Below are 27,642 nucleotides of genomic sequence, written 5' to 3'. Positions count from 1 at the left end.
GGAGACATTGTTGTCCAAAAGGGTTCCCATGTGCGCTGAAATGCTCGCCCAAGTGGAGAGGAGAAATCTTGCACTCCCCTACGTTCCCACATCAGGAGCGTGATCAGGCGACAACGCCATAGAGCAGGGGTGTCCAATGTCGGTCCTCGAGGGCCGCAGTCCAGTCGGGTTTTCAGGATTTCCCCAATGAATATGCATTGAAAGCAGTGCATGCAAATAGATCTCATGCATATTCATTGAGGAAATCCTGAAAACCCGACTGGACTGCGGCCCTCGAGGACCGACATTGGACACCCCTGCCATAGAGAATAGTCCGGTGCCTCCAAAACTCTAAATTTATAATAGAGCTAACGAGAAATATTCTAGAATCCTAGTGAAGTTGAAAAATATGACCCTCAAACCAGACTCAACACCGACAAGGCCTTGAGGGTCTTCTTTTCGATATGGCTCCAGAAAAAAGGAGGACGGATTGAGACTTCCGGGTTTTACATTGCTTTCCACTGAAGTGAAACCCGGATGTCTCAATCTGTCCTTTTTCTGGAGCCATATGGTAACACCATTTGTAGCAATCCTCATAGCTCTACTTGCAACATTGTATCCTTCTCATTGATGTGATGTATACACTATAGCCCATGCTTCGTTTTGGGCTTCTTTTATCTTCTAAATACTCCTACTTCTATGAATTATTTCTATAGCATTACCAGACGTTCGCAACACTGTACAGTCAGAAAGAAAACAGTCCCTGCTCGAAAGAGCTTACAATCTAAACAGCCAAGACAGACAAACAGGATGTCATGGATACAGTTAAGGGGAAGGGTTAATCAGCTGGCTGGGTTGGAGAGCAGAGGGGAGTACAGGACAATCGAGCCATTGTGACATCACTGATGAGGTTGGCTCTTATGGTGGAACGAGGCATTATGACATCACAAGACTGAAACTCTTCACACTACTACTACGAATTATTTCTATAGAGCTACCAGACACACGCAGCGCTGTACAGAGTCACAAAGACAGTCCCTGCTCCAAAGAGCTTACAATCTAAACGGACAAACAGGATGTCAAGGATACAGTTAAGGGGAAGGGTTAATCAGCTGGCTGGGTTGGAGGGCAGAGGGGAGTACAGGACAATCGAGCCATTGTGACATCACTGATGAGGTTGGATCTTATGGTGGAATGAGGCATTATGACATCACAAGCTCAGCTCTGCTTCCCAAAGACTGAAACTTTTCACACTACTACTATGAATTATTTCTGTAGGGCTACCAGATGTACGCAATGCTGTACAGAGTCACAAAGAAGAAAGTCCCTGCTCCAAAGAGCTTACAATCTAAACAGCCAAGACAGACAGACAGGATTGAAGGCTATACCAAAAAGGTGGTTTTTCAGTCTACTTGTAAACAAGGGAAGGAAAGAAACCATACATTCCAGCCTGTATTACAGCTTCAGATGGCCACACAGACACAGCTCAGCAGAGCAGAGGGGCATTCATGGGGGTACTGCGGTGAACGTCACATTAAAAAGTTTCAGGTAGACATGTCACCATAACCTGCATATGTTGTAAGGTGAGCCCTCCAAAACCTGCCCAAAACCTTCTGTACCTACATAAAGATGACACCTGCAGGCATAAGGGCATTTGTTGTGGTGTACAGGTGGGTACAGAAAGTTATGGGTGAGTTTTGGAGGACTCGCCATACAATATAAGCAGGTTATGGTGATGTGTACCTGGGACTTTTTAATGTGACGTTCACTGCAGTACCCCCTAGAGGGCTCCTCTGCTCTGCTCAGATGTGTGTGCGGTCAGTTTGCTAAGAATGCTGGTCGCCATACATGAAGAAGGACACGGTACTACTCGAAAGGGTCCAGAGAAGAGCGACTAAAATGGTTAAGGGGCTGGAGGAGTTGCCGTAGAGTGAGAGATTGGAGAAACTGGGCCTCTTCTCCCTTGAAAAGAGGAGACTGAGAGGGGACATGATCGAGACATTCAAAATACTGAAGGGAGTTGGGAGGTTCGAGGTTCGCCTAAAAAAACTCATCTTTTTATGGAGGTTTGGGATCCTTATATTCAGAATCTTTCACCAAAAATACGAAGTTTGGTTATCAATGATTTATTATGAAAATTAGGTTTACTAATTACATTCCAGTTATTTATTTTAATTCTTTATTTTTGTCAACTTTCATCCAGGGTGAGGGATTTCATTTAGGGGAAGATAGTGGGTAGGGGATGGAATTAAGGGGGGTGTAGATAAGATTGAATTAATTCATATGGAAATTAAATTTAAAAGAATGATTTAAATTTGTATGAAATTTATTGTAATTCTTATTGTATTGAATGTATTTTTGTATTATCCTATTGTACTGATTATTTGATTCTTTCAATAAAAATTGTTATACATAAAAAAAAAAAAATTAAAGTAGCTAAAACCAAAAAAAAAAAAAAAATCAACAAAAACTGAAGGGAATAGACTTAGTAGATAAAGACAGGTTGTTCACCCTCTCCAAGGTAGGGAGAATGAGAGGGCACTCTCTAAAGTTAAAAGGGGATCGATTCTGTACAAATGTAAGGAAGTTCTTCTTCACCCAGAGAGTGGTAGAAATCTGGAATGTTCTTCTGAAAGCTGTTATAGGGGAAAACACCCTCCAGGGATTCAAGACAAAGTAGATAAAGACAGGTTGTTCACCCTCTCCAAGGTAGGGAGAACGAGAGGGCACTCTCTAAAGTTAAAAGGGGATAGATTCCGTACAAACGTAAGGAAGTTCTTCTTCACCCAGAGAGTGGTGGAAAACTGGAACGCTCTTCCGGAGTCTGTCGTAGGGGAAAACACCCTCCAGGGATTCAAGACAAAGTTGGACAAGCTCCTGCTAAACTGGGATGTACACAGGTGAGGCTGGACTCATTTTAGAGCAGTGGTCTTTGACCTCGGGGCCTCTGCGTGAGTGTGACCACTGGTCTGACCCAGCAGCGGCAATTCTTATGTTTTTATGCTTCCCAAGAACTTATTTTTGTGTGGGTTTTTCTTTTTTTCCTTTGGGAAAGGGAAGGGGGAAAGGGGATGGAACTTGTGTGCCTCCTTTTTGTGGTTACACATTCAAAGTGATTTACATGGACACAGATATTTTGTACCTTGGGATGTTTTTGTAAAGGGGACTGCTCTAAGGTGATACGGCCTCAGTGAGAGAGAGATGAAGGCTTGTGACCTAACGTGGGATACCAGCCATCATTATCCAAACCAAAGATCAACAGCAGTGGCTTGCTCTCTTTGAAGACACATGAGATTATGATAGAAAGCAGACTGAATAATGTATTTATGACATGTTTCTTGTTTTACCGACTGTGATCAATAGGTGGCAGTGCAAGCAAAGATACAAAATTAAAACATTTTTCCAACAGGAAACTGGAGCTCTTTGAAATAATGGCTTCCCTCAGGAGGCCACGACGAGCAAGTCATTGCTTGAAGTTTCTTTATCCCAAAGCTTTACTGAAATCTGAGCAAACCACATCCAGAGCCCACCCCTGAATACATTTTTTCATCATCCAGTCAGACATATTGATCAAATAGGTTTGACAAGTTCTCACTCTAGTAAAACCATGTGGCTTCAGATCCTGCCGCACTCTGGAGTTAAGGTAGTCCACTTCTCTTTCTTTCAAGACAGTCTTCAATTTTCCCATCACTAGGGTTACAAACTCTAGGTGTCATCATGGACATAAGTCAGAGCAATGGTCCATCAAGCCCAGTAGCCACATTGGCCCAGTTCTCATTGTGGCCAATCCAGGTCCCTAGTATCTGGCCAAAACCCAAGGAGCAGTAACACTCCAGAATCTCAAAGAGTAGCAAGATTCCGAAACCCCAATGAGAGCAACATTCCAGAGATGAGATTGTGATGTCATAATGCCTCATTCCACAGTGCCTCATAGCCAACCTCATCAGTGATGTCACAATGGCTTGATTGTCTTATACTTGGCTCACGTAAGAGCATAAGAACAGCCATCCTGGGCCAGACCAATGGTCCATCAAGCCCAGTAGCCCGTTCTCACGGTGGCCAATCCAGGTCCCTAGTACCTGGCCCAAACCCAAGGAGTAGCAACATTCCTGAACCCAAAAGAGTAACAACATTCTATGCTGCTGATCCAGGGCAAGCAGTGGCTTCCCCCATGTCTGTCTCAATATAAGACTATGGGCTTTTCCTCCAGGAACTTTTCCAAACCTTTCTTAATATGTTGAAATGTTCTGCTCCGTGTGGAGCAGCGCTTAAGGAAAGAAACAGATTATTGGAGAACAAAACGGAGAATATTATAATGCCTCTGCATTGCTCTATGGTGTGGCTGCACCTCGAATACCGTGCGCAAGTCTGGTTGCCGGATCTCAAAGGAAACGATGCAGAATTAGAAAAAGTGCAGAAAAGGGTGACCAAAATGATTAAGGGGACGGAATGACTCTCTAATGAGGAAAGATTAAAGAGACGAGAGCTTTCTAAGGACACTGGCATGCCAGCTTTGACAAAGCTGCACTAAAGGTTCGTACCGCAAGCCGGCGAGGCAAATGCTCCAACGCTCATAGAATTCCTATGAGCATCGGAGCATTTACCTCAATGGCCTGTGGCAGAAACATCTACTACCGTGGTTTTGGAAAAGGAGCCCGTAATTTGCTATCCTAAATTCCTCCCCCCCCCCCCCCAACACCTTTTTTTTTTTTTTTTTTTACAAATCCACAAAAGCAGTTTTTAGAGCTAGAACTCTACGAGCGTCGGAACAGCGCGGCGCATTCAGTCCGCCGGCCAGCGCTAAAAAACACTTTCACGGTTTTGTAAAAAGGGGTTGGGGGGAGGGGGTGTTGTGATCCCCTTAAGACATATTTGTTTGAAAAGGCTTTTGGAGATATCATAGCCAACGGTGGCGGGACACCGCGGTTCCACTTACCCTCGTTCCCTTTGTCCGATTTAGGTTTATTGTTTACTTTCCTCCTTGCTCTTCTTTCCTGTTTGAAAACAATCCCTCCTTTTTTTCTAAACCGCGATAGTGGAGCCGTGCGCGGCTCCCTGCCCTATTAACCGCTATCGCGGTTTCCTTATTGTTATCCTTCTCAACTCCCCCCTTTTAGTAAGCCGCGAAAGAGGTTTTTACCGCGGCCCCGAAGCGCTAAATGCTCTGACGCTCGTACTTCTACTGAAGGAGCCTGGGACTGGTTTTCCTAAGTGTTGAACTAAGTTTTCTCTTTAATTAAATGCTGAATTATGTTTCGCTGCAGATCTAACTTATCTAATTCTAGCAACTCAGGCAGCGGAAATTAACCCCACCATCGCCAAACTGATGATCAAAACAACAGACATCAAAGTGTTTCGGATAGAAATCAAAACATTTCTTTTCAAAAAACACGTCCTTACTTAATATTCCCCTCCCCAATCGCACATGCACTCTCCCCAGCAAATAACACACTAGTCATGCCCTTGAACCTCATTTACCAAAAATATCCAAACTCCTAAATAAGCATCTCCCTTAGGTATCCATTTAACCTTCTCCTAAATAATAATAATAATAATTTATTCTTGTATACCGCCATACCCGTAAAGTTCTAGGCGGTTCACAACCATTAATTAAGGTCCGTGATAACACACGGATTTACAAAATTTTGACAAAGATACAGGCAATGAAGTGGGTGGGGGGGGGAACTCTTTGAAGAGATTAGGTAGAGGTAACGGTAATACAGAAGGAAGGGTTGTGAGATATGATATAGCGAGAGAGAGATAAAATCGGGAGAGGGGGGGGGAGAGAGGGAAAGCCGAAGGGGCGGGGTAGAGAGGGAAAGGGGAGAAAATAGGGGGCAAGGGGGATTAAAAGGCCTGTTCACGGAAAAGGTGCGTTTTGAGAAGTTTTCTGAAGCTAAGGTAAGAGGGGGCCTCGAGTATCATTTGGGCAAGCCAAGGGTTCAGCTTGGCCGCCTGGTAAGCAAAGGTTTTGTCGAGAAATAAATAAGCATCTCCCTTAGGTATCCACTTAACTGATTCCTTCAAAGTTAGGTACCTTTCTTCAGTTGCCTATATTGTTTTCCCCACTGAACCTTGTAACTACTTGAACCCTGTCAAGTTATTCTATCGATAAATCCAGATATCTTATACTTGTATTTCTATACCACAACATGTAATTTACTTGAATCGTTGTTATGTAATTCTCTCGGTAATGTCCTGATCTCTTTTAACTGTAATCCACTTAGAACCGCAAGGCACAGGCAGAATAGAAATCACAAATGTAATGTAATGTAATGTTCTAGCCTACCTGTACTGGGTGTTTTAGCTTGGCCATTCTAGCTTCTTATGGCTATCTCAGCATAAACAAAACAACTCTAGAATAGACTGGTAAAACTAAAGGTTTAAGAATACCTATAGAATTGAGGTACTCTCAGATACCCGCTACCAGGATCATCAAAGATCTCTCTGGATTTATATATGCGGGTTCAGATATCAATCATCGAGTACCAAAATATGCAAAAAAGTGCTCTAAAGTGCTGTGTGAGAAATTAAATAGAAATATATTGCACTTATCTTAATACACCCTACGGGACCCGTTTCACCCGACTTGGGCTTCTTCAGGGGTCAACTATCTAAAAAAGAATACAAAGACATATTAAAAACGTCTTAAACCCTCAGATGTACTTGTAACTATAACAGTGATACAAATGACATGCCTCTAAATTTGAAAAGTTAAAATTTAAAGTATTATCCGAGACAACACACGTAAGTTATAATACTTTAAATTTTAACTTTTCAAATTTAGAGGCATGTCATTCCCAAATATTCCACCCCCTAGTGGTAGCAATGCAGCTGGAGGACACCTGCTCAGCTTAGAGGGAACACTTTTTGTATCACTGTTATAGTTACAAGTACATCTGAGGGTTTAAGACGTTTTTAATATGTCTTTGTATTCTTTTTTAGATAGTTGACCCCTGAAGAAGCCCAAGTCGGGTGAAACGGGTCCCGTAGGGTGTATTAAGATAAGTGCAATATATTTCTATTTAATTTCTCACACAGCACTTTTTTGCATATTTTGGTACTCGATGATTGATATCTGAACCCGCATATATAAATCCAGAGAGATCTTTGATGATCCTGGTAGCGGGTATCTGAGAGTACCTCAATTCTATAGGTATTCTTAAACCTTTAGTTTTACCAGTCTATTCTAGAGTTGTTTTGTTGATTACTCAGACTTGGTACATTGTGATTTTTTAGTATCTCAGCATAAACGACACGTAACAGAAAGACTGCAGGGCCTAGATAAGTGACCTGCTAGTGACCTGCTAGGGTGAGCTGAGGACCAATGATGGTTAAGAAAAGTAACACGCGAAAAGTTTGGTGACGGGACTAAATCGCGCGAGACAACGGCGCGCCGACAACGGAGCGCAAGGTTGACGGCGCGCCGAAGAAAAGCACTATTTTAAAGGGCTCCGACGGGGGGCGTGGGGGGGGGAACCCCCCACTTTACTTAACAGACATTGCGCTGGCGTTGTGGGGGGGTTTGGGGGGTTATAACCCTCCACATTATACTAAAAACTGAACTTTTTCCCTAAAAAACAGGCAAAAAGTTCGGTTTCAAGTATAATGAGGGGGGGTTACAACCCCCCACACCCCCCCACAACGCCAGCGCGAGGTCTGTTAAGTAAAATAGTGGGGGTTCCCCACCAACACCCCCCGTCGGAACCCTTTAAAATAGTGCTTTTCTTCGGCGCGCCGTCAACCTTTGCGCGCCGTTGTCTCGCGCGATTTTGTCTATGAACCGAAAAGTTTTTTCTAGAATTCAGTTGTATAGCCAGAAGAATGTATAAATATCTCTGTAACTTCCTGGTTTCGGGGACTTCTGAAGCCAGCTTGGGGCTCAGGGGTCCGCATATGCTAAATAAAACATCTGTGCTTTCTTCAAATCTCTAAGTTTTGTGGCTGCCCAAAGTGACGTTTCACTACCGTGGCTTAGGAAAAGAGAGCCTGTAATAGGAATTGCCCTGCTATGTTTCCAGGAAGGGCCGTACGATAAATTTTACATAAAGCATCTTTGCTAAATACAATTTTTATTTTTCAGTTGACACCCCTGATATGAAACATGACCGTGTCACGTATTTATGTTTGGTTATTACACATAGAGACATTTGAATTTATATTTTGAGGTTAAGATCTTTTATTATTCATTGACTGAACCTGGTAGAGATCCTCTGTGTTTTCAGCTGAGCTATTTTTCATCTTTTTTTGTTTTTGTTTTTATGACAAGGCAGTTTTCTCCTGCTTCTTTGGGCGTCCTTTGTCAGGCTACAGCAGCGGTCTCAAAGTCGCGGACCCCCGGGAGACCACATGCGGCCCGCCAGGTACTATTTTGAGGCCCTCGATATGTTTATCCTAATTACAAAAGTAAAAATAAAACAGTTTCTTGATCATATGTCTCCTCAGCTATAAATAAGAACATAAGAAGTTGCCTCCAGAGGTCCATCGCGCCCAGCAGTCCGCCCCCGCGGCGGCTATCAGGTCCATGACCTGTCAAGTGGTCCCTACCTCATCCTATAACCTACTTCTGTCCGTACCCCTCAATCCCCTTATCCTTCAGGAATTTATCCAAACCTTCTGTGAATCCCTGTAGTGTCTTCTGCCCTATCACAACCTCCTGGAGTGCGTTCCACGTGTCCACCACTCTCTGGGTGAAGAAGAACTTCCTGGCATTGGTTCTAAATGACAATATTATTATTAAGACTTAGCCAAAAGGAAAGATTTATAAACTAGAAAGAGTTTTACCGCATGCAAAATTGTCATTACTGTAATAAGACATTAACTATTTTTTTTCTGAGGCCCTCCAAGTACCGACAAATCCAAAATGTGGCCCTGCAAGGGGTTGGAGTTGGAGACCACTGGGCTACAGCCATCCAAAGCACTTAGCTTAATCACAGGCTTACAGCACAAACTCCTGCCTCCCTCAGAACTGAGCGTGGACTGAGTCTGGCCACTAGGTGTTACCATAGACTTTGAATTCCCTGCCTCTGGTGCCTCCTCAGATTCCCCAGTCTCAGTTGGCCTGAGGAACAGAAGACCAGACCTCCCCCTTCAGTGCATGCTGGGACTTGTATTTCCTGCTGTTCTTAGACATTCTGAAATGCTCTGTAGCGTAGCCAGTCTGATTTTCAGGCTATTCACAGGACAACTCTGATCCATTCCTTGAGGGTTACAGGCAGACCATGTTTTCAGGATATCTACCATGAATATGCATGAGAGAGAGAGGTTTGCATGCACTCCCTCTTTGAGTAGCCCTGATATAACACTGTCTCTGTTATATGCAAATCTCTTTCATGCATATTCATTGTGGATAGTTTGAAAACTAGCCTTGGCATTCACATCATCTCTCAGTGCTTGAAAGCCACCAACCACCAGGTTTTCAGCATATCCCCTAATGGATTTGCACGAGAGATCTGCACACCTCTAGCCTCCATTATGTGCAAATTTTCCTATACATATTCATTAGAGACGTCCTGATAACCTGGTCTGTTTGCAGCCCTCAAGAATTGGGAGTGAATACTCCGGCTAGTGCTGTCAGGGAGGAACCTCTGGAATATTTGGGGCTCACTCCTTTGCGTCTCCGGCTATCACCCTAGCAAAGCGCGGAGTGAAGAGGACAGGAATGGGCAGTTCAGGGAGCTGCAGGAAAGGTAACGTGCTCCTTGGCTGCTTATTATGGGATAATCAGTGGATGATATAACAATGCGGGGGTGGCGGACATATTATCAGCTCACAAAGCATTCAGAGAGGGAGGTGCGCCTTTGCTTCACCTCTGTCCTGCTGCTGAGTCACACCAGGCTGTTTGTGAGTCAGGCCAGCAGCCTTGGTGGCTGGTAGCAAAATTGGGCAAGGGGCAGGGGTTAAAGCCCCCCCCTCTTTCCCCCCCCTTATGCTCTCTGCTCATATTGAGATATGGAATATGGATATGCGGCCTTCTAGTTCATACTGTGGGCAGGCTTAAGTTCTCACATGCACCTCATTCCTGCTTTGCAGTATCCTCTGCTAATCCAGTATTGGGGGGTGTTTGTGTGTGTGGGGGGGTGCAGTCCACCCCGGACATGGTCTTCCTCTCCGCTTCCCGCCCCCCCGCCCACTCGCTCCTTTCCCATCTCCATGCTGCGTGCATCCCTCGCCTTCCCCCGTACCTTTTTGGCGCTCTGACGTCCCTTCCGGGACCCACACTTAGGAAGTGACGTCAAAGGGAACCAACACCGACATGGGCAGCATGCTGTGCACCACCGGAGAAGTTTAAAAGGGAAGGGGGGCACCACTGGATCCACATTCAGCTCTGCCCACAGACTCTCGTGATGTTAGTCAAAAAAACCCATAAAGCTTTGCTATAAAACCCAGATTCCCTTCTCGCCTCCTCTCTCTCCCCCACCCCCCTGTTTTTGTATCCCACTGGTGGGACAAATGCCCTCCCTTGTAGGTCGTTTTGGAAGAGAGCCGAGCCTTGAAGGGATCCTCAGACACCCTGTAGTTCATGGGAACACGCCCAGTGCTTGTAAAACTTGTTTTCACACACTAGAGCAGATCATATTCCTCCGTCACAAAATTCCACTATTCAAAATGTGCAACCATGGATTTAGGAAAGAACTGTGCAAATAAGCTGCAGGAAGCTCTGCACTCGGCTTAAAACCTATGCCCCCAGGTCTCAGCGCTCACCCTGAGGTAAAGCAAAGGTGTGCATGACATAGAATGTTAGGGGCAGTCTTCTACTGAGCACACTTCTCCTCATAATCAGGACATAGGACTTCTAACAATACCTCTGGATGGGAATAGGGGACTGTATCTGCCAATGACACTGTCCTTCGTACCCAGGACACAGCACTTCAACCAGGACTCCAGCATGGCAGTAGGGGACCCTGTACCTGCTGGAGAGACTGCCCTTCATAATGAGGACACACTCTATTGGTTTACCCAGCTTGCCTTCCAACAGCATGATTTCATGGTTTGGTTCAGTGGCTCCCAAACCTGTCCTGGGGGACCCCCCAGCCAGTCGGGTTTTCAAGATATCCCTAATGAATATGCATGAGAGAGATTTGCATACCTGTCACTTCCATTATATGCAAATCTCTCTCATGCATATTCATTAGGGATATCTTGAAAACCTGACAGGTTTAATTGTTCTAAGGCAGGGGTAGGGAACTCCGGTCCTCGAGAGCCGTATTCCAGTCGGGTTTTCAGGATTTCCCCAATGAATATGCATTGAAAGCAGTGCATGCAAATAGATCTTATGCATATGCATTGGGGAAATCCTGAAAACCCAACTGGAATACGGCTCTCGAGGACCGGAATGCCCTATCCCTGTTCTAAGGCTACAAACAGTTTCTCGTTCCCATAGGGGTGCTCCCAATTTCCCAAATTATACCGAGTCTCTGGCTCAGCCCAGAAGATGACCACCCGTATCTCAGATGCTGAGCTTGGACTCGAGCCAAGAAGAGACTGAGAGTGATACTCCTTTTTTTTTTTTTCTGGCCCACAGGAAAATTAGAAAAGAGGGTGGCTGTGTTTTCAGAATGTGGCACATGGGCCTCACAGCTGTCCCCGAGTCCCACTGACACTTCACTCCTGCACACACGAGACCATGTTGCCTGTAGGAAACCGGCTCTGTTTACATCTTTACAAAGTCTGCGTCTGAACTCAGGTGCAGCCCGCAGGGTGTGAGCAGGTCAAAGCAACTACCTCTTGGCAGCACATGTCACAGGGAGTGACCTCAAGGATCAGCAAAACTAGCCAAGTACCTCATTCCTGTTACCGCAGCACTCATTACTATTCCAGCTCTGAGACACTCCCCACCCTCTATTCCTGCCAGCCCGCCTTGCTATTCCCTTTCTTAGATTCCCACACAGTTCTGCTAATATGTACCTCATTCCTGCTCATTCTGCCCCCTACTAGTCCTTATGAGACCCCCCCTACACACACACACACAGTTCTGCCAATTCATCTCATTCCTGCTCTGCAGCTCCCCTCAATATTCCAGCTCTGAAAACATCCCCTCACAGTTCTTCCAATGCACCCCACTTTTGCCATGCTGCACCCCCTACTGTTCAATACCAAGATAATTTCTATCTTCCTCGCCGGATGCGAAATCTAGGCTTACCATACATATTGATCGTGGGGCAGGTCATGGCGGTGAGGGCATGGAAGGCCCTGTACTATGCTGATTTCATTCTTCTGGCCCATGGGCATGGGGGCAGAGGTGCCAACATTTCAAAAACAATTGCCTGGGCCAAACGCAGTACAATTACTGCTTCCTGGACACAATGAAAACGTTGTTCGATATTGGGGGTGTCCAGCACCCACTGGCACTCACAGAGCTGGATTTTGTGGGTGAGGGTCAGGAAGGAGAGATGAAATGCTAGACATGATGGTGGTGAAGACAGTGGTGTAGCGAGGGTAGGGGGCGCCCGGGGTGAAGGCGCATTTCCTTGCCCCCTCCCCTGCCACCAAAACCTGGACCCCCTGACATCCCCCCCAAAATACCAAGCGCCCCCCTGCTTTCCAATCACCCTGCTTTCCCCTCCCCACAAAATCCTGCCCCCATACCTTTCATTGAAAATCAGGCAGGAGGGATGCCCGCTCCCTCCTGCCTTGAAGGGCTGCCTCTTCAAAATGGCAGCCCTTCTCCTCCTGGTGCATCCTGGAAGGGGGCTTAAGGTCCCGATTGGCTTAGGTGCCTAAGGTCTAGGGGAGGGATCTTAGGTGCCTGAACCAATCGGGACCTTGGGCTCCTCCTAGTGCAGGGGTAGGCAATTCCGGTCCTCGAGAGCCGGAGCCAGGTCAGGGTTTCAGGATTTCCACAATGAATATGTACGAGATGGATTTGCATGCGCCGCCTCCTTGAGATGCAAATCTATCTCATGCATATTTATTGTGGATATCCTGAAAACCTGACCTGGCTCCGGCTCTCGCGGACCGGAATTGCCTACCCCTGTAGTGCATCAACGTCATGCACTGGGTGGCCTAAGGTCCTGATTGGGGGGGGGGGGGTCCTGGATCCCCTAGTTCCATTTCTTCCGCTCCAGAAATTCCTTCTGTCTGTCTATTACCTTGTCTAGCTATTGATAGATGCAGATAGATGCATTATGTATTCCAGTTCAAACATTTTATTGAATTTTTATAACAAACAGCTACAACTACATAAAACTATATAAAACAAAAATATAAATAAAATATAGTTATGTCATTGTCAGAAGAGAAGAAATTCTACAATCATAATCAGTTCACAATTAACAGAAACTTAATCATAATAGATGCATTATACTCGTACATTCCTATTATTCCCTCATGCATTATTTCAAAAGGAGTTTCCTTTTTTTTTCGGATCCCCTCCCATGCTGCCGGTGCAATTTTTCTATGTTTCCAGCTACACACCCCACCTAGGAAGCGGAGGGGTGAGCTGAGAAGGCGTGCCCGACCGTGCCGAGGGTAGCGGGCCAGGCACATGACTGAGAATGGGGAAATTTTGCACACAGCAGGCACGAGCGGTGCCTTCCACTAGGAGTCACGCGCGGGAGCACATGTGCGTATGCCGGTCCGTGTTTGACATCTCGCTGCCCCATCTGTTTTGGGTCTGATACTTCCTCTGCACTTACAAGCCACATCTGCATCCCACATAAGCCCAGAGGTGTCAGATTTCTCCTTGCGGGGGTGGGAGGGGGGGGGCCACGTGTCGGGAATTTTTCTTGGCCCCGTTGCAAGGAATTCGTGCTTCAAGCATTCAGGCCCATCCCTTAGGCTGAAATTTGTACCATGGCGGAAAAAGGCTGTGTGTGTCATCAAATGCCTGAGTTTTGGCTTGCAAAAAGATTTGATCTTTTCAACTCGCGTGACGAAAAAAAATACTGAAATCTCTAAAAAAAAAAAAAAATATGGGTCAGATCTCTCTAGCTCTCCTCTCCAGTCTCTCTTTTAATGCAGCCCCGAATCCAGAGCTATCCAAATGACCCAGCTCCAGGTATTAAGTGCAGTGAACGGTAGAATTGGTTCATTTTTTTTAAACAACGGTTACAAAAAAAAAAAAAAATGATCTAAACAATAGAAAAGCAATATTTATTTATTTATATAGCACCTTTCAAGGTTATCTAGGTGGTTTACAATCTATGTAACGTACCTGGGGCAATAGAGGATTGACCGACTTGCCCAGGGTCACAAGGAGCAGTGTGGGATTTGAACCCACAACCTCAGGGTGATGAGGCTGTCGCTCTAACCACTAAGCCACTCCTTCCTCCTATCAGAAGTGCCTAGTTGCCTAATTCCAGGCTTGGAGATTTTTGGCCAGTCCTGGGTTTGAACTTACACTCCCAAAGCAGCGTGGGATTTGTAGTGCCTGATCCTGCCCATGGGAGGGTCAGAAATCCAGGACTGTCTTCAATCTGCAGCCTGGAACTGGGTGCCTTGGCAGATCTCTGCAACACAAGATATAAGCCTGAAGGTGAATTCCAATATAGAAAAAGAAAGACAAGAGGTGAAATGAAATAGAGCAGGGGTAGGGAACTCCGGTCCTCGAGAGCCGTATTCCAGTCGGGTTTTCAGGATTTCCCCAATGAATCTGCATTGAAAGCAGTGCCTGCAGATAGATCTCATGCATATTCATTGCGGAAATCCTGAAAACCCGACTGGAATACGGCTCTCGAGGACCAGAGTTCCCTACCCCTGAAATAGAGCATTGTCCAAAGTTGAGCAGGTAACGTTATGTGACATGTAATCTTTCATAAGCAATATTCTGAATGTCAGTGATGAAAAACTGGAATCTTTTCTCCCTTGCTTGTTTTTTGATGGTTGTTATTTTTATATTATTGTAACTTGGGTGTAACTCTGCATAACTCCTAATTACTGCTAATTAGTGAAGATATGAAGACTGCCAATCAAGTGGAGAAGGCTTCATCAAAGGCAAGACAAATGATGGGTTGTATCCGTAGAAGTTTTATCAGCCGGAAGTCCGAAGTTATAATGCCGTTGTACAGATCCATGGTGAGGCCTCATCTGGAATATTGTGTACAATTCTGGAGGCCACATTACAAAAAAGATGTGCTGAGAGTTGAGTTGGTTCAATGAATGGCCACCAGGATGGTCTCGGGACTCAATGAGGAAAGGCTGAATAAATTGCAGCTATACTCACTCGAGGAACGTAGAGAGAGAGGAGACATGATAGAGACGTTTAAATATATCACGGGCCGTATTGAGGTGGAGGATGATATCTTCTTTCTTAAAGGTCCCTCGGCCACAAAAGGACATCCGCTGAAAATCAGGGGTGGGAAATTTCATGACGACACCAGGAAGTTCTTCTTCACCGAAAGGGTGGTCGATCATTGGAACAAACTTCCACTTCAGGTGATTGAGGCCAACAGCGTGCCAGATTTTAAAAGGAAATGGGATACACATGTGGGATCTCTAGGGGGGTAAAATCAAGGGGGGTGGGTCATTAGAGTGGGCAGACTTGATGGGCTATTGCCCTTTTCTGCCGTCATCTTCTATGTTTCTATGTTTCTATACTGTCAATAATTGAGTACCTAGAAAGATTACACTGCACAACAAAGTTTTTGCTTCCTGAACACTGCTGGGTGTTTCTTATAGAATTTTGGGTGCTGATCATGAATATTACATCAAAAATTACCCATCACGTACCATTTCAGAGAAATCTTCAATTTTGTCGTGATTTTTTCTTATATTTGGATGCAAACAATTTTTTCTCCCATAAGTGTCTTATCAACAACGGTTTGTGCCGCCTGGGTATGTCCATGCATAAAATCTAGCCAGGTTGGAAGCTGTTTTATGGAAGATGACATCCTGGGCATGTCTGGGCAGGTCTGAACGAGCTTGCGCTGTCTCACCATGCTATAATGGTGGCTTCCATACACCGATCCTGCTCATTTGGTTAATATAGATAGTCCGTGTGTGTATATAGTATCAGTATAGTAAAGTATAGTAGTATAGTAGCTGTAGCAATATAACAGTAAGTAAGCTTGATGCTATAGACGTTTTGGTGTCGGGCAATATGTCTCGTCGGTGTCGTAACAGCCGCGACACATTCTGCTATATCTGTGGGGAATATACACTTACGCCTCAGAGACGTTCGATGACTGCCCTTGTAAAGAAAGCCTATCATCTGTATTTTGGCTGCAAAATAGGTGATCAAGACAAGCAATGGGCGCCTCACATTTGCTGTGCGACATGTGCTGTTAGTCTGAGAGCCTGGCTCAGAGGTACTCGAAAGACGATGCCATTTGCTGTTCCGATGATATGGCGAGAACAGAAAGACCATGTGATGGACTGTTATTTCTGTTTGACTAATGTGTCTGGTTTCTCTGCCAAAAACAAGAAGTCAATTGAATATCCTAATCTGCCTTCAGCAATGAGACCCATGCCACATGATGACAGTCTTCCAGTTCCGAAACCACCAGAGGATTGGACCTTAGACGAACCAGATGAAGAAACTGCAGTGCAGGGTTCTAACAGTGACATTGACCCGGATTTTGAACCATCCTCATCAGGCGATCCACATCTGATAACACAGTCCGAATTGAACGATTTGGTCAGAGATTTGGGTCTGTCAAAAGCAAAAGCTGAGCTGCTAGGTTCGAGACTGCAGGAATGGTGTTTGCTATCACCAGGTACGAAAATTTCTGTGTTTCGAGACCGGCATCATGATATAACCAAATTTTTTGCACAAGTCGACAGTCTCTGTTTCTGTTGTGACATTGAAGGATTGTTCTCGGTCTTTGGTTGTGATCACAACCCGGAAGAATGGCGTCTTTTCATTGATTCGTCAATGTTAAGCCTGAAAGCTGTTCTGTTGCACAATGGCAACGTTTATCCTTCAGTACCTGTTGGCTATGCAGCACATATGAAAGAAACATATGAGAATATGGAAATGTTACTAAAGTATGTCCAGTATACCAGGTATAACTGGAATATCTGTGGAGACCTCAAAGTCGTTGCTCTGTTACTAGGACTGCAGCTTGGCTATACAAAGTACTGCTGTTTCATCTGCGAATGGGACAGCCGAGACAGAGAGTCGCACTATTCTAGAAAGAACTGGCCACTCCGTAAAAAGTTAGTTCCAGGACAGAAAAATGTAGCACATGAATCGCTTGTTGACCCGACAAAGATATTTTTGCCTCCTCTTCACATTAAACTGGGACTCATGAAGAATTTTGTGAAAGCAATGAACAAGGAAGGGGAAGGTTTTCGTTATTTAAGACAGATGTTCCCAAGAATAACTGATGCCAAGATCAAAGAGGGTATTTTTGTTGGCCCCCAGATCAGACATGTTATGAGTGACAAGCGATTTGAAGATCTGTTAGTTGGGCCGGAAAAAATTGGCTGGAAAGCCTTGAAAGACGTTGTTGACAATTTTCTGGGCAATTACAGAGCCCCAAACTACATTCAGCTGGTAGACAAACTTCTCAAAGCATACAAGAGAATGAAGTGCAATATGTCACTCAAGATTCATTTCCTCCATTCACACTTGGACTTCTTCCCCGCAAATCTCGGTGCTGTGAGTGACGAGCACGGTGAAAGGTTTCATCAAGACATAGCTACGATGGAGAAACGATACCAGGGCAATTGGAATCCGTCAATGCTTGCCGACTATTGTTGGATGCTACAACGTGATGCACCAGACACTGAATATAAAAGAAACTCGGGAGCAAAACACTTTTAATTCTGTTTCATTTAGTCGCTTGTGCGAAACGTAAACTTGACTATATATTTTATTGTCAGTAAACATAAAAATGTCTATTTCTCATAGTTCTTACGTGATGCAGTAAAACCAAAACCATATTTGAGCATACCAAGTTGGTACCTGTCATAATCACCAAAAACTTTTCAGGAATCAAGACTTAACAAAAAAATTGTTGTGCAGTGTTATGCATGGATCTCTGCCCAAATTTGGACCACCTATACCGAACGCAGGGGATAGTGAATTCTCATTTAAACCCTGGGGACTGAACCATTAGGAGCGCTCTTGGAGGGAAGCATTTTGGCAGTGGTTTAGTCCTGAACCTACCCCCCACCTCTATGGTCCTTGTCCTGCCCTATGGAGAATCGCAGGTCCTCCTGCTTCCTTATCCTACTAAGTGGAGAAGCACAGACACCTTCATATGAACACTGTGAAATGGGTACAAATTTTCCTACCTAAATGGTTTTCTCTCTCATTGCATGTTGAGGCTTGTAGTGTCTGAGATATAATTAGAACTACAGTTCCCAGCATGCAATGGTTTCCGGTTTTTATTAAATTTGCTTAGAAGATAATTAATCCATACAAAGTACAATTCAAACTTAATTAGAAAAGAATGCTATATTAAAAGACTAAAATATCTGTGCCTCCTGCCTGGTTCCCAGCCCCCCCCCCCCCCTCGACACACCTCCAAACACCCCAAAAATCAATTCATAGCCAAATCTGGAAAAGCTTTCCAAAATAAATAGGCCTTAAACAGAGGCAATGAAGGAATACTATGCATTATAGCTGGCAAATCATTCCACAATATTGGGCTCACCAGTGACCACTAAGTATTTCCAAGAGTGGAAGTGGGAACCTGGTGGACAGATGACACCTGTACACCAGCTGCTGAGATGAACGCAAAGATCTACTTGGCACATAGAGTACTATATATTCTGACAAAAATATTGGAAGATTCCCCTTACTGGCTAAAAGTACCATCAAAGATCAACTTGAAGAGAATATGGTATTTTAACGGACATCAATGCTCAGATTGCAAAAAGGGGCTCACATGGTACGGAGAAGGGCCATGAAAATGATAAAAGGGATGGGATGACTTCCCTATGAGGAGAGGCTAAAGTGGCTAGGGCTCTTCAGCTTGGAGAAGAGACGGCTCAGGGGTGATATGATAGAGGTCTATAAAATACGGAGTAGAGTGGAAAGGGTAGAAGTGAATCATTTGTTCACTCTTTCCAAAAATACTAGGACTAGGGGACATGTGATGAAGTTATTAAGTAGTAGATTTAAAATAAACCAGAGAAAATATTTATTCATACAACGTGTAATTAAACTCTGGAATTCGTTGCCAGAGAAAGTGGTGAAATCAGTTAGTTTAGCAGGGTTTAAAAAAGGTTTGGATAATTTCCTAAAAGAAGTCCATAAGCCATTATTGAGATGGCTTGGGGGAATAACTGCTTATTCCTAGGATAAGCTGCATAAAATCTATTTTATTACTGGGGATCTAGCTTTGTACTTGGGACCTGGGATGGCCACAGTTGGAAACAGGGTACTAGGCTTGATGGACCTTCGATCTGTCCCAGTATAGCAATTCTTATGTACTTATGGCCATAGGTGGAACTAGCTCCTCAACTTCTTCTTGCAGACACAGAGGTATGCAATGATCTTACTCAGGACTTCTGTAGGTTGCCATCTCCTGGGATGAAAGATGACTCACAACAGAACCATGTGGTTAGGTTCCGGAACATCAGCAATAGTTCTAAGGTTCTAGGTTCTCTGGAGCAGATGAGATACAATACCTGCTCTTGCATTCTGGGAGCTGAGAGCAGGAATGGATTCCCTACTTCTCTGTCTCACCTTTCTTCCACTGGCCCTCCTTCAGACCACCTGCTGCTGCGTATTCTGTCAGTTGAAGTCGAAAAATGTGGAGCGGCGGTTCCAGAGACTTTGCAGCTTCTATAGAGAGGCCTTTGGCACCAACTCCTGTACCAAGTATCCCAACAGAATAGATTTTGCCCCTTTCGGCCTTGGTATGCCGCTGTATACTGGCTCAGCCCAGACCTCAGATCTCTCTCCTTGCCTGTAGCAACTCACCATACCATTCGGTTAATATGGGTACATTGTCATGTGGGGGTGGGAAACATTCTCCGTTGCCTCCTGCTTTGTTAGCAATCCATGTTCTCCTCTTTTTTGATTCTATCATTTCATTTCTTTGAAGTTTACTTGAAATAAAAGGTGGGCTCCTTTTCTTACTTTTTCACAAAAAAGCTGTTTGGGAACATGGGGAGACCATGTCCTGTACTGTCTCTGTACTGATTTGAGGTTGATAGTAGTAGGGTTACCATATGGCTCCAGAAAAAAGGATGGATTGAGATATCTGGGTTTTACTTCCTTTGAAAGCAATGGAAGTAGTAAATTCCGGATGTCTCAATCCGTCCTCCTTTTTCTGGAGCCATATGGTAACTCTAGTAGTAGGTATCATGGGCCTATAGGAAACCGTGCTTTTCCTCTTTCTCTTGTAGATTTAGAAGCCATGAAGATGGTGACAGAGAAGACACACCGGGTGTTCAGAGTTATCGGTAATCAACAAGCAAAAAGATGTTTCAAAGCTAAGCAAGGGAACGATGCTTGTGTTCCTTAGAGCAGGGCTTCCCAGACCTCTAAGTCCCCCTCCCTCTTTATTCTGGGCTTCCTTCCCTTCCATGCTCTCTTTTTCTTCTGTTCTCTTTTTCTCTCTCTTTTCTAGAGATTAAAGAAGATACGAGACTTGCTGATGTGGAGACCTACTGGGATTGGCTGGTGGAGGTGAAGCTACCAGAGCTTACTAAGGAGCGTGAGTATCACTAGAGGAGGATGGACACGCCCTATTCCCCACCCTTCAAGATGCTTTCCAAATCCAAAGGCTCTTGAATTTTGCACAACCCCTGCGCTCTGCCAGCACCCAGCGCACAGGCCTCCCTTCAGCCAAACTGATCACAGAATTGTATCACTACTCCCTTGAGACCTTGTTCGTCTCTCTCACCCAGCCAAACTGGTTATACCTTGTGACAAGGGGGAAACTGTTGTCCTGGGCAATCAAGGGGGATCAACTGATGTCCAGGGATGATCACCCACCCCAGCATCAATTGCGGTTCAATCAGGTTCTGTTTGGATTGGGAAGACTGTAGAAGGAGAGAACAGGGACTGTTAATGTCTAGTCATCATACCACGCTCCTCTCTTGTACAGAAAATTGGTTGGACAAGTTTAAGCCATTTTTGATGATCCACGGTTCTCCGTAGCCCTGTCTGTGGGGCATCCAGCAGTCTGGCACAACGGAGGAGTCATGATGATTATTTATCTAAAATTCCAGTTCTTTACTTTTATTATTCTTTATTTTTGTCAACTTTCATTGGGTTTGGGGGGGGTTTAGTATGATTCTTTCAATAAAAAAGTTATAAACTAAATTTTGGGGGAGGATAGGGGGGGAGAGGTCCATAGGAATAGGGAAGGGGGTAGGAATTAGGGGGAGGGTACTGAGAGATGTAATGGGTATTTTGGAAATATATTTTGAAGAAATGAAAGATATTTGACGGAAATTAATATGATGAATTTTAATTTAATGACTATTTTATTGTATTATAATATTGTATATTTACTGATTTCTTCAATACAAATGTCAAAAATTAAGATGTTAATAATTCAGCCATGGGTATACAGTTCAAAGAACACTTTATTGGTAGCAGCACTGCGAAGACTTGAAGACTCGACACTGACAGAGTTTCGGAATCAATACCTTTGTCAAGAGTCTCGAAGGACGATTTCTCTATCGCATGAATAGTTCATTAAGAGCAGGTAAACGTTTGAAACGAGCAGAGCCAGAAACTGGTGTCCAATGCTCTGCTCGTTTCAAACGTTTACCTGCACTTAATGAACTTTTCATGCGATAGAGAAATCGTCCTTCGAGACTCTTGACAAAGGTATTGATTCCGAAACACTGTCAGTGTCGAGTCTTCAAGTCTTCGCGGTGCTGCTACCAATAAAGAGTTCTTTGAACTGTATACCCGTGGCTGAAAGCAGATTCCATACAGAAAGCTCCAAAACAAAATCTTTTTCTTAAAAATCACCCAACATGGTCGACGTTTCGCCCACTCAGGGGCTGCCTCAGGGATACAGTGCTAAAAACAAGAATGAAAACAGTGCCACCGTAAATGTCTACTATTGTGGTATGGGGCTATTTTTAAATTTTGGATAATTCTGGTCCACGTTTTCGGAATATGTCTAGGGACGATACTGGGCTGGCGCTTAGTTGTCTGGATTGGATGAGGTTGGATTTTTTTTCCGCTTGACATACCACTCGGACAAACCGTATTTAGCGGTTTACATTTTTAAAAATACAATTGAAAGGTAACATTTACCATAAACCTGTCTCGCCACAAATACAGAGCTCCTTTTACAAAGCCGCTGTAGAGGTTTCTACCACAGGCCGGCGAGGTAAACGCTCCGGTGCTCATAGGAATTCTACGAGTGTTGGGGCATGTACCTCGCCAGCCCGGCGGTAGAATCCTCTTATCACGGCTTTCTAAAAGCCAGTGACAATAACACACGCCTACTTATTATTTATATTTATTTTAAAAAATTTATTATCCGCTTATATCCTAAGAGGCTTACAAGTAAACGCACACAGTGAAGGTCAAAGTTTACATCACATTACAAATCCTACATAGTAAAAATGGTAAAATAGAATCCATAATCCAAAGAAGTCTACAATTACATGAAAAATGCAATGATGTAACCCCTAAATCTTCTTTTTTTCTCTCTCTCTCTGTCTTTCCTTCTAGTGCTCTGTCCCCCAGTTTGCCGTAAGTACTGAAGCTCTATTCTACTGGTTGCATTGGAGATGGGGGTAGGGAAGGAGAGCTTACAAGGAACACAGACATGAAAAAGGATCATAAAAGGGAAGGCCAGCTGATAAAAGAGCAGATATTTTCTCCACCTGCATTTCTTGGGCTATCATGGAGATCCTGCCCTTTCGATCATCCTCACAGCAGCGACAGTTCTTGACCAGGAGACATGGAGCATGGTTCCTTACAGGAGTTTGCTTTGCATTTAACCAGAACCTGGACAGAAGGCGTGGCTAGTGTGTAGTGGTCTAGATTCTTCCTACCATCCCTTCTTTCCCCCCCCCCTGAGGGTTGTGAGCTCTCCTTTCATCATCCCCCAACCCCAGGAGCTGGGTTTGTGAATTGTCTCCAGTTTTCTACTATAAGCCACTCGGCCATCAAAGATAGAAAGATTGACAAGATGTACCCATGCACCTATCTAAGCCATGGATTTATTAGGCCAGGGATGATGGGTGATATATCTGGGATTACATTGAGATCTGAAGAGTTGATCACCCATTCCTTCTTTGGTCAAAATGACACTCTTCTTCTCACCCTGAGTCTTGCCCTCATGACCTTTCAAAAGCTGACTTGGGTGTGTATTCTAATGGACTGGAGTAGGGTTGCCCATATGGCTCCAGAAAAAGGAAGGTGGATTGAGACATCCAGGTTTTACTTCCCTTGCTTTCAACGGAAGGAAAACCCGGATGTCTTAATCCGTCCTCCTTTTTCTGGAGCCGTATGGTAACCCTAGGCTGGAGCAACCAAACTTGCTGTTGAAGACAGAGTGAGATGGGAGGTATCAGTTTTAGACTCCGTGATACAATATGGGTTAGATCTAAGGGTGGTGGATGGAGGGGGGGGGCAAGGTTATCTTTTATCTTTCATAGATATGGCACAGGGTCCCCTCATTAAATGGACATCATTTTAGGCCTGTCTCATTGCAATCATCTCTTGAATGAAATAACCTGAACCACAGCTTTCAACCCCACTGGATCAAACCCCCATCCCACCTCCTCTACTAGGTTTAAAAAGGACTAAATGAGGTGCTCTTCCTTTCCTTTTTTTTGGACACAGATGAGACCATAAAGGGCATCAACTGTACAACATGTAAGAAACATGCCATGAAATGCTTGTCCCTGAAGACCTGCTACCCAGGTGAGCTTCCAGGACCTCACAAGGACACCCAGGACACATCAGTTCAGAAGCTTGGGAGAAAGAGGTCAAGGGTGAGGGACATCAGATTGCTAGATCCTCTTTCCCTCTCCCCACAGCACATAATCTTAATTTTTGGCTTAGTATGGTCCAGAAATCCTTAACACCCAGAGAGTGATTTCCTGCACTAATGTGAAGGATGACTACTACTCACCCCACTCAGTGGTGTAGTGAAGGGAACATAGGGGGTGTGGACCATCCCGGGCGTCAAGTCGGTGGGGGCACTGGCAGCTCTCCACCTTGCCCTGCCATACCACACCACCCTCGCACCATCCCTTCCCCACCTCCATATTATCTTCGCTACCGCGAGCAATTTCTGCCTGTTACTCGCGCCAGCCTGGTTCACCTCTGAATCACTTCCAGGTCACGGGGCCAAGAAGTGACATCAAAGGTAAATCCAACGTTGGCGTGAGGAGCATACTTGCAGAAGCCACTCGTGCTGGCGAAGATTAAGAGGTACGGAGGAGGAGGGAGAACGCAAGTGTGTAATGGGCGGGAAGGAGAGGCATTACTTGATGTTTCAGATTTTAAGCAAATTAGATTGGAGATGTATAGGGACTCAGGCCTAGATTCTTTAAAAACTGCGCTAAAAAAACAACGGGCTGCTATCGCAGCCATTCTTGTAGCGAATTTTTAAAAAAGCGAGGCATTCTCCACAAAACGCTCATGCAAATGAGATTGGGCGGAGAGTAGCGAAGACTCGCTAAATTTACATATGTTTATGACTGGTGATAGCGATGGGCACATGCGCAGAAAACCCAAAAAGAAAAATATCCCCAAAAACACGACCAACCCCCCTCCCCCAGCAGCTGGAGAGATGCCCACTCTCTCCCGCCAGAAACAAAATCCCCCTGCAGCAAGAGAGATGCCTACTCTCTCCTTTTTTTTTGAGTTCAATAATTTTATTGAATATTATAAATAATATACAGAAAGCAGTTCAAGTACATGAAAATTGAATAAGAAATACTGATGTAGAAACAAAAGAAACCGTAATTGCATTCATTTGCATATAACAAATTATTAAGAAGCATTCAGAGTATTTGAAACTGCTAAGAAAAGAAATAGAAAGGGTAGATAAGCAGAGAGGATGAAGTAAAAGAAAAAAGAAAGTGAGGATGAAGTAAAAGAAAAAAGAAAGGTAAAGAAGGAGAAAGAAAGAGGGAGAAAAAGAGAGGGGTAGAAGTGTCTACGAGGCAGAATGAACATATGAATCCAAGAACGACCTACTCTCTCCTGCCACAAACAACACCCCCCTCCCTGCAGCAGTGAAACCGTCTCCCCCCCCCCAAGCAGCTGTCACTACCGGCGCCTCTGGACCAGTCGCCGATTTTTGTTGCCAAAAGACGACGACGCTCTTAGAAAATGTCTCGGCAATTGTTAAGAATCCACCAGAGCGCTCATTGAAGAGCCCCTTTGCGTGTCAGTGTCGGAGACTGCTAGAAACCTCGTTAAAGGCAGAGATAAGCCGTTTTGATAATCCGCCGCTACAATGCCTGCAGGCTAAACCGTCGGAAGACAGTTCAGCGACGGGGTTAAAGTTTTGCGAATCTGGGCCTCAGTCTTTATGGTCGTGGGGCCTCAGTTATGGAACTCCCTTCCGAAGTAATTGAGAAAGATTGAATCCTTGAGTTCATTTTTTTTTAAAAAACTATGGGGGGGAATGGGGGGGAGAGGTGAATAGGGAAAAGGGAAGGGGGAAGGAATTAGGGGGAGGGTACTGAGAGACGTAATGGGTAATTTGGAAATATATTTTGAAGAAATGAAAGACATTTGATGGAAATTAATATGATGAATTTTAGTGTAATGACTATTGTATCTATATAATAAAACCCTAGCCGCGCATGCGCACTTTTAACTGCGTGCTTCCATGATCTGTAGGTCTGTGGCCGCAGGAGTGCACATGCGCGAGTCCCCAGCCTTCTTATCAGCACCTACCCACACTCGCCGACCAGGACTGGCCGCCAGCGCTGGACTCCCTGCTCTCCCCAATATTCGGCTCCTCTCACCAGCGTCGGAGAAGGCTTCCGACGCTGGCGGGGATCGAGAGGAGCCGCAGCGACACCTCGCGGGAAGGGAAGCGCCGAAAAAACACTCCAGCCGCTACGTTCTTCGCGGTCCCGACTCCAAAACTGCCGATTCCAGCGGCGTGTGCAGCACTCTACACACGCTGCTTCGAGGCCTTCTACTGCCCTGATTTGCTCTGCCGCGTCTCTGATGATGTCATCAGGGACGTGCCAGAGTAAATCAGAACAGTAGAAGGCCACGAAGCAGCGTGTGTAGAGTGCTGCACACGCTGCTGGAATCAGCAGGTTTGTCGGGACCGCGGGAAGGGAAGGGGGGGTAAGGGAAAGGCTACTGCTGCACAGGGAAGTAGGGGGGGATCGAAATGCTGCTGTACAGGGAAGTAGGGTGGGGGGGAAATGCTGCTGCAAAGGGACATGGAGGGGGAGGGAATGCTGCTGTGGCTGCTGCACAGGGAAGGGGGGGGGAAGAAAGACAGACCGCTATCACCCATTAATGTAACGGGCTAAAATCCTAGTTGTATTATATTATTGTATATTTACTGGATTTCTTCACTAAAATGTTATAAATTTTAAAAAAAACTTTTAAAAGCACATTTGTTTTCTGAGGCATTTTTATGAATTAAAAGAGAAATTTTAGACATTGTTCAGGTTTTTGAATACCGTATGGGCTCCTTTTACGAAGGCGTGTTAGCGGTATAACAGGCATAATAGCGCGCGCTAGCCACTCCCGCCTCCTCTTGAGCAGGCTGTAGTTTTTCGGCTAGCGCAGGGGGGGGGGGGGGATTAGCGCACGCTAAAAATATGCGTGCTCTAAAACCCTAGCGCGGCTTCATAAAAGGAACCCAGTATGTCCTGAAGAGTCGTACGCCTCAACCTTGTAAACCGCTTAGATTTGCGGTATATACTGTAAAGAAATTTTTTAATTAAATAACGTCTAAAAGCGCCTTCTTTTGACTTCTCCAGATGAGATGGACATTCTTGACACGGTGATTCTTCTGGCCTGCAGCTCTGCGCTCTCCATCGTGGCTGGCGGCATCCTGTGCGCTACAGAGTAAGTGGCACCTCAACGCCCGGCTTGCTTCAGTCTGTTCAGAAATTTCTCTCTTGGCATTACCCCTGTTCGTCGTGTGTGAGTTTGAGCCGCCGTTTGTATCTTTTCTCTCACATAACGTTGTCCTTTCTACTTACAGATTCAGACGCAAAAAGTGAGTTCATTTGGCAAGGCCGTGGAGTCCCTCTCGGGTCTTGGCCTGGCCTGGAGCACCCCCCAGAGATGTCTCAGCGCATTTCTCCGCTTGGCAACCAAGCGCGAGCGCCACCAGCACTTCTGACCATCGCTCCCTTTCAAGAAGAAACGCGATCACCAATAGTGGATTTTTTTTTATTACCCCAATGGCCTTCAATTCCCTTTCTATAAACTCAGTGACTGCTGTTATTTACAAGCTGAAGGCAGTTGGGTAATTTTGCGTTTCTCCTTTTTTTCGCTTTCTTTGTTTTCCTTCTCCACCCGTGCCTGCATGATGTCATGGCCTGGCCTTCCAGTTTACGCTCTCTCTCTGTCTGGTGATCACGTCCAAGCCACGAATGAAGAAAAACCTGCTCCGTGACTCACCTAGGCATTGACTCCACTGCACTGAGGGACACTTTCTGAAACCTGGAAAGGTTCTCGTGATGGGGGGGGGGGGGATTCCCTCCCTACAATCCAGTGCTGGCATTTTCCAGGGGTTATCCAGTCACCAAAGAAAGTGTGTGCACAGAAAACAAATGGAAATAAAGCCCTGGAAATTCAGCCGTCTGTGTTCTTTGCATTGCGCTGGCGTCCCCTCTGGTCTTTTAAAGCCT

At 45.0% G+C, this 27,642-nt stretch overlaps 1 protein-coding gene across 3 annotated transcripts; it reads left to right on the top strand.

Annotated features, from left to right (window-relative positions):
• The first annotated feature begins 9,590 nt into the window (after positions 1-9,590).
• TMEM95 (transmembrane protein 95) lies at positions 9,591-27,434 on the top strand. Of its 3 annotated transcripts, none has more exons than XR_004537200.1 (7): positions 9,591-9,668; positions 20,224-20,280; positions 20,448-20,534; positions 22,520-22,540; positions 23,639-23,790; positions 26,764-26,851; positions 26,991-27,434. XR_004537200.1 is itself a non-coding variant. In XM_033923597.1 (7 exons), exons 1-7 carry the CDS (start codon positions 9,641-9,643, stop codon positions 27,007-27,009), a joined length of 381 nt encoding a protein of 126 aa, XP_033779488.1. In that variant the 5' UTR covers positions 9,591-9,640; the 3' UTR covers positions 27,010-27,434. The 3 variants fall into 3 exon arrangements, 2 of the variants coding, with proteins under 2 accessions (XP_033779488.1, XP_033779489.1); XM_033923597.1 differs by having other exon boundaries at positions 23,639-23,719; XM_033923598.1 differs by lacking the exon at positions 9,591-9,668 and adding an exon at positions 14,622-14,707 and having other exon boundaries at positions 23,639-23,719.
• The last annotated feature ends 208 nt before the right edge of the window (positions 27,435-27,642 follow it).

This window comes from Geotrypetes seraphini, chromosome 16, assembly GCF_902459505.1.
Source record: "Geotrypetes seraphini chromosome 16, aGeoSer1.1, whole genome shotgun sequence".
NCBI classification, from domain to species: Eukaryota; Metazoa; Chordata; class Amphibia; order Gymnophiona; family Dermophiidae; genus Geotrypetes; species Geotrypetes seraphini.
The sequence above is the reverse complement of the archived record's forward strand: the minus strand, read 5'-3'. Positions and strand labels throughout refer to the sequence as shown.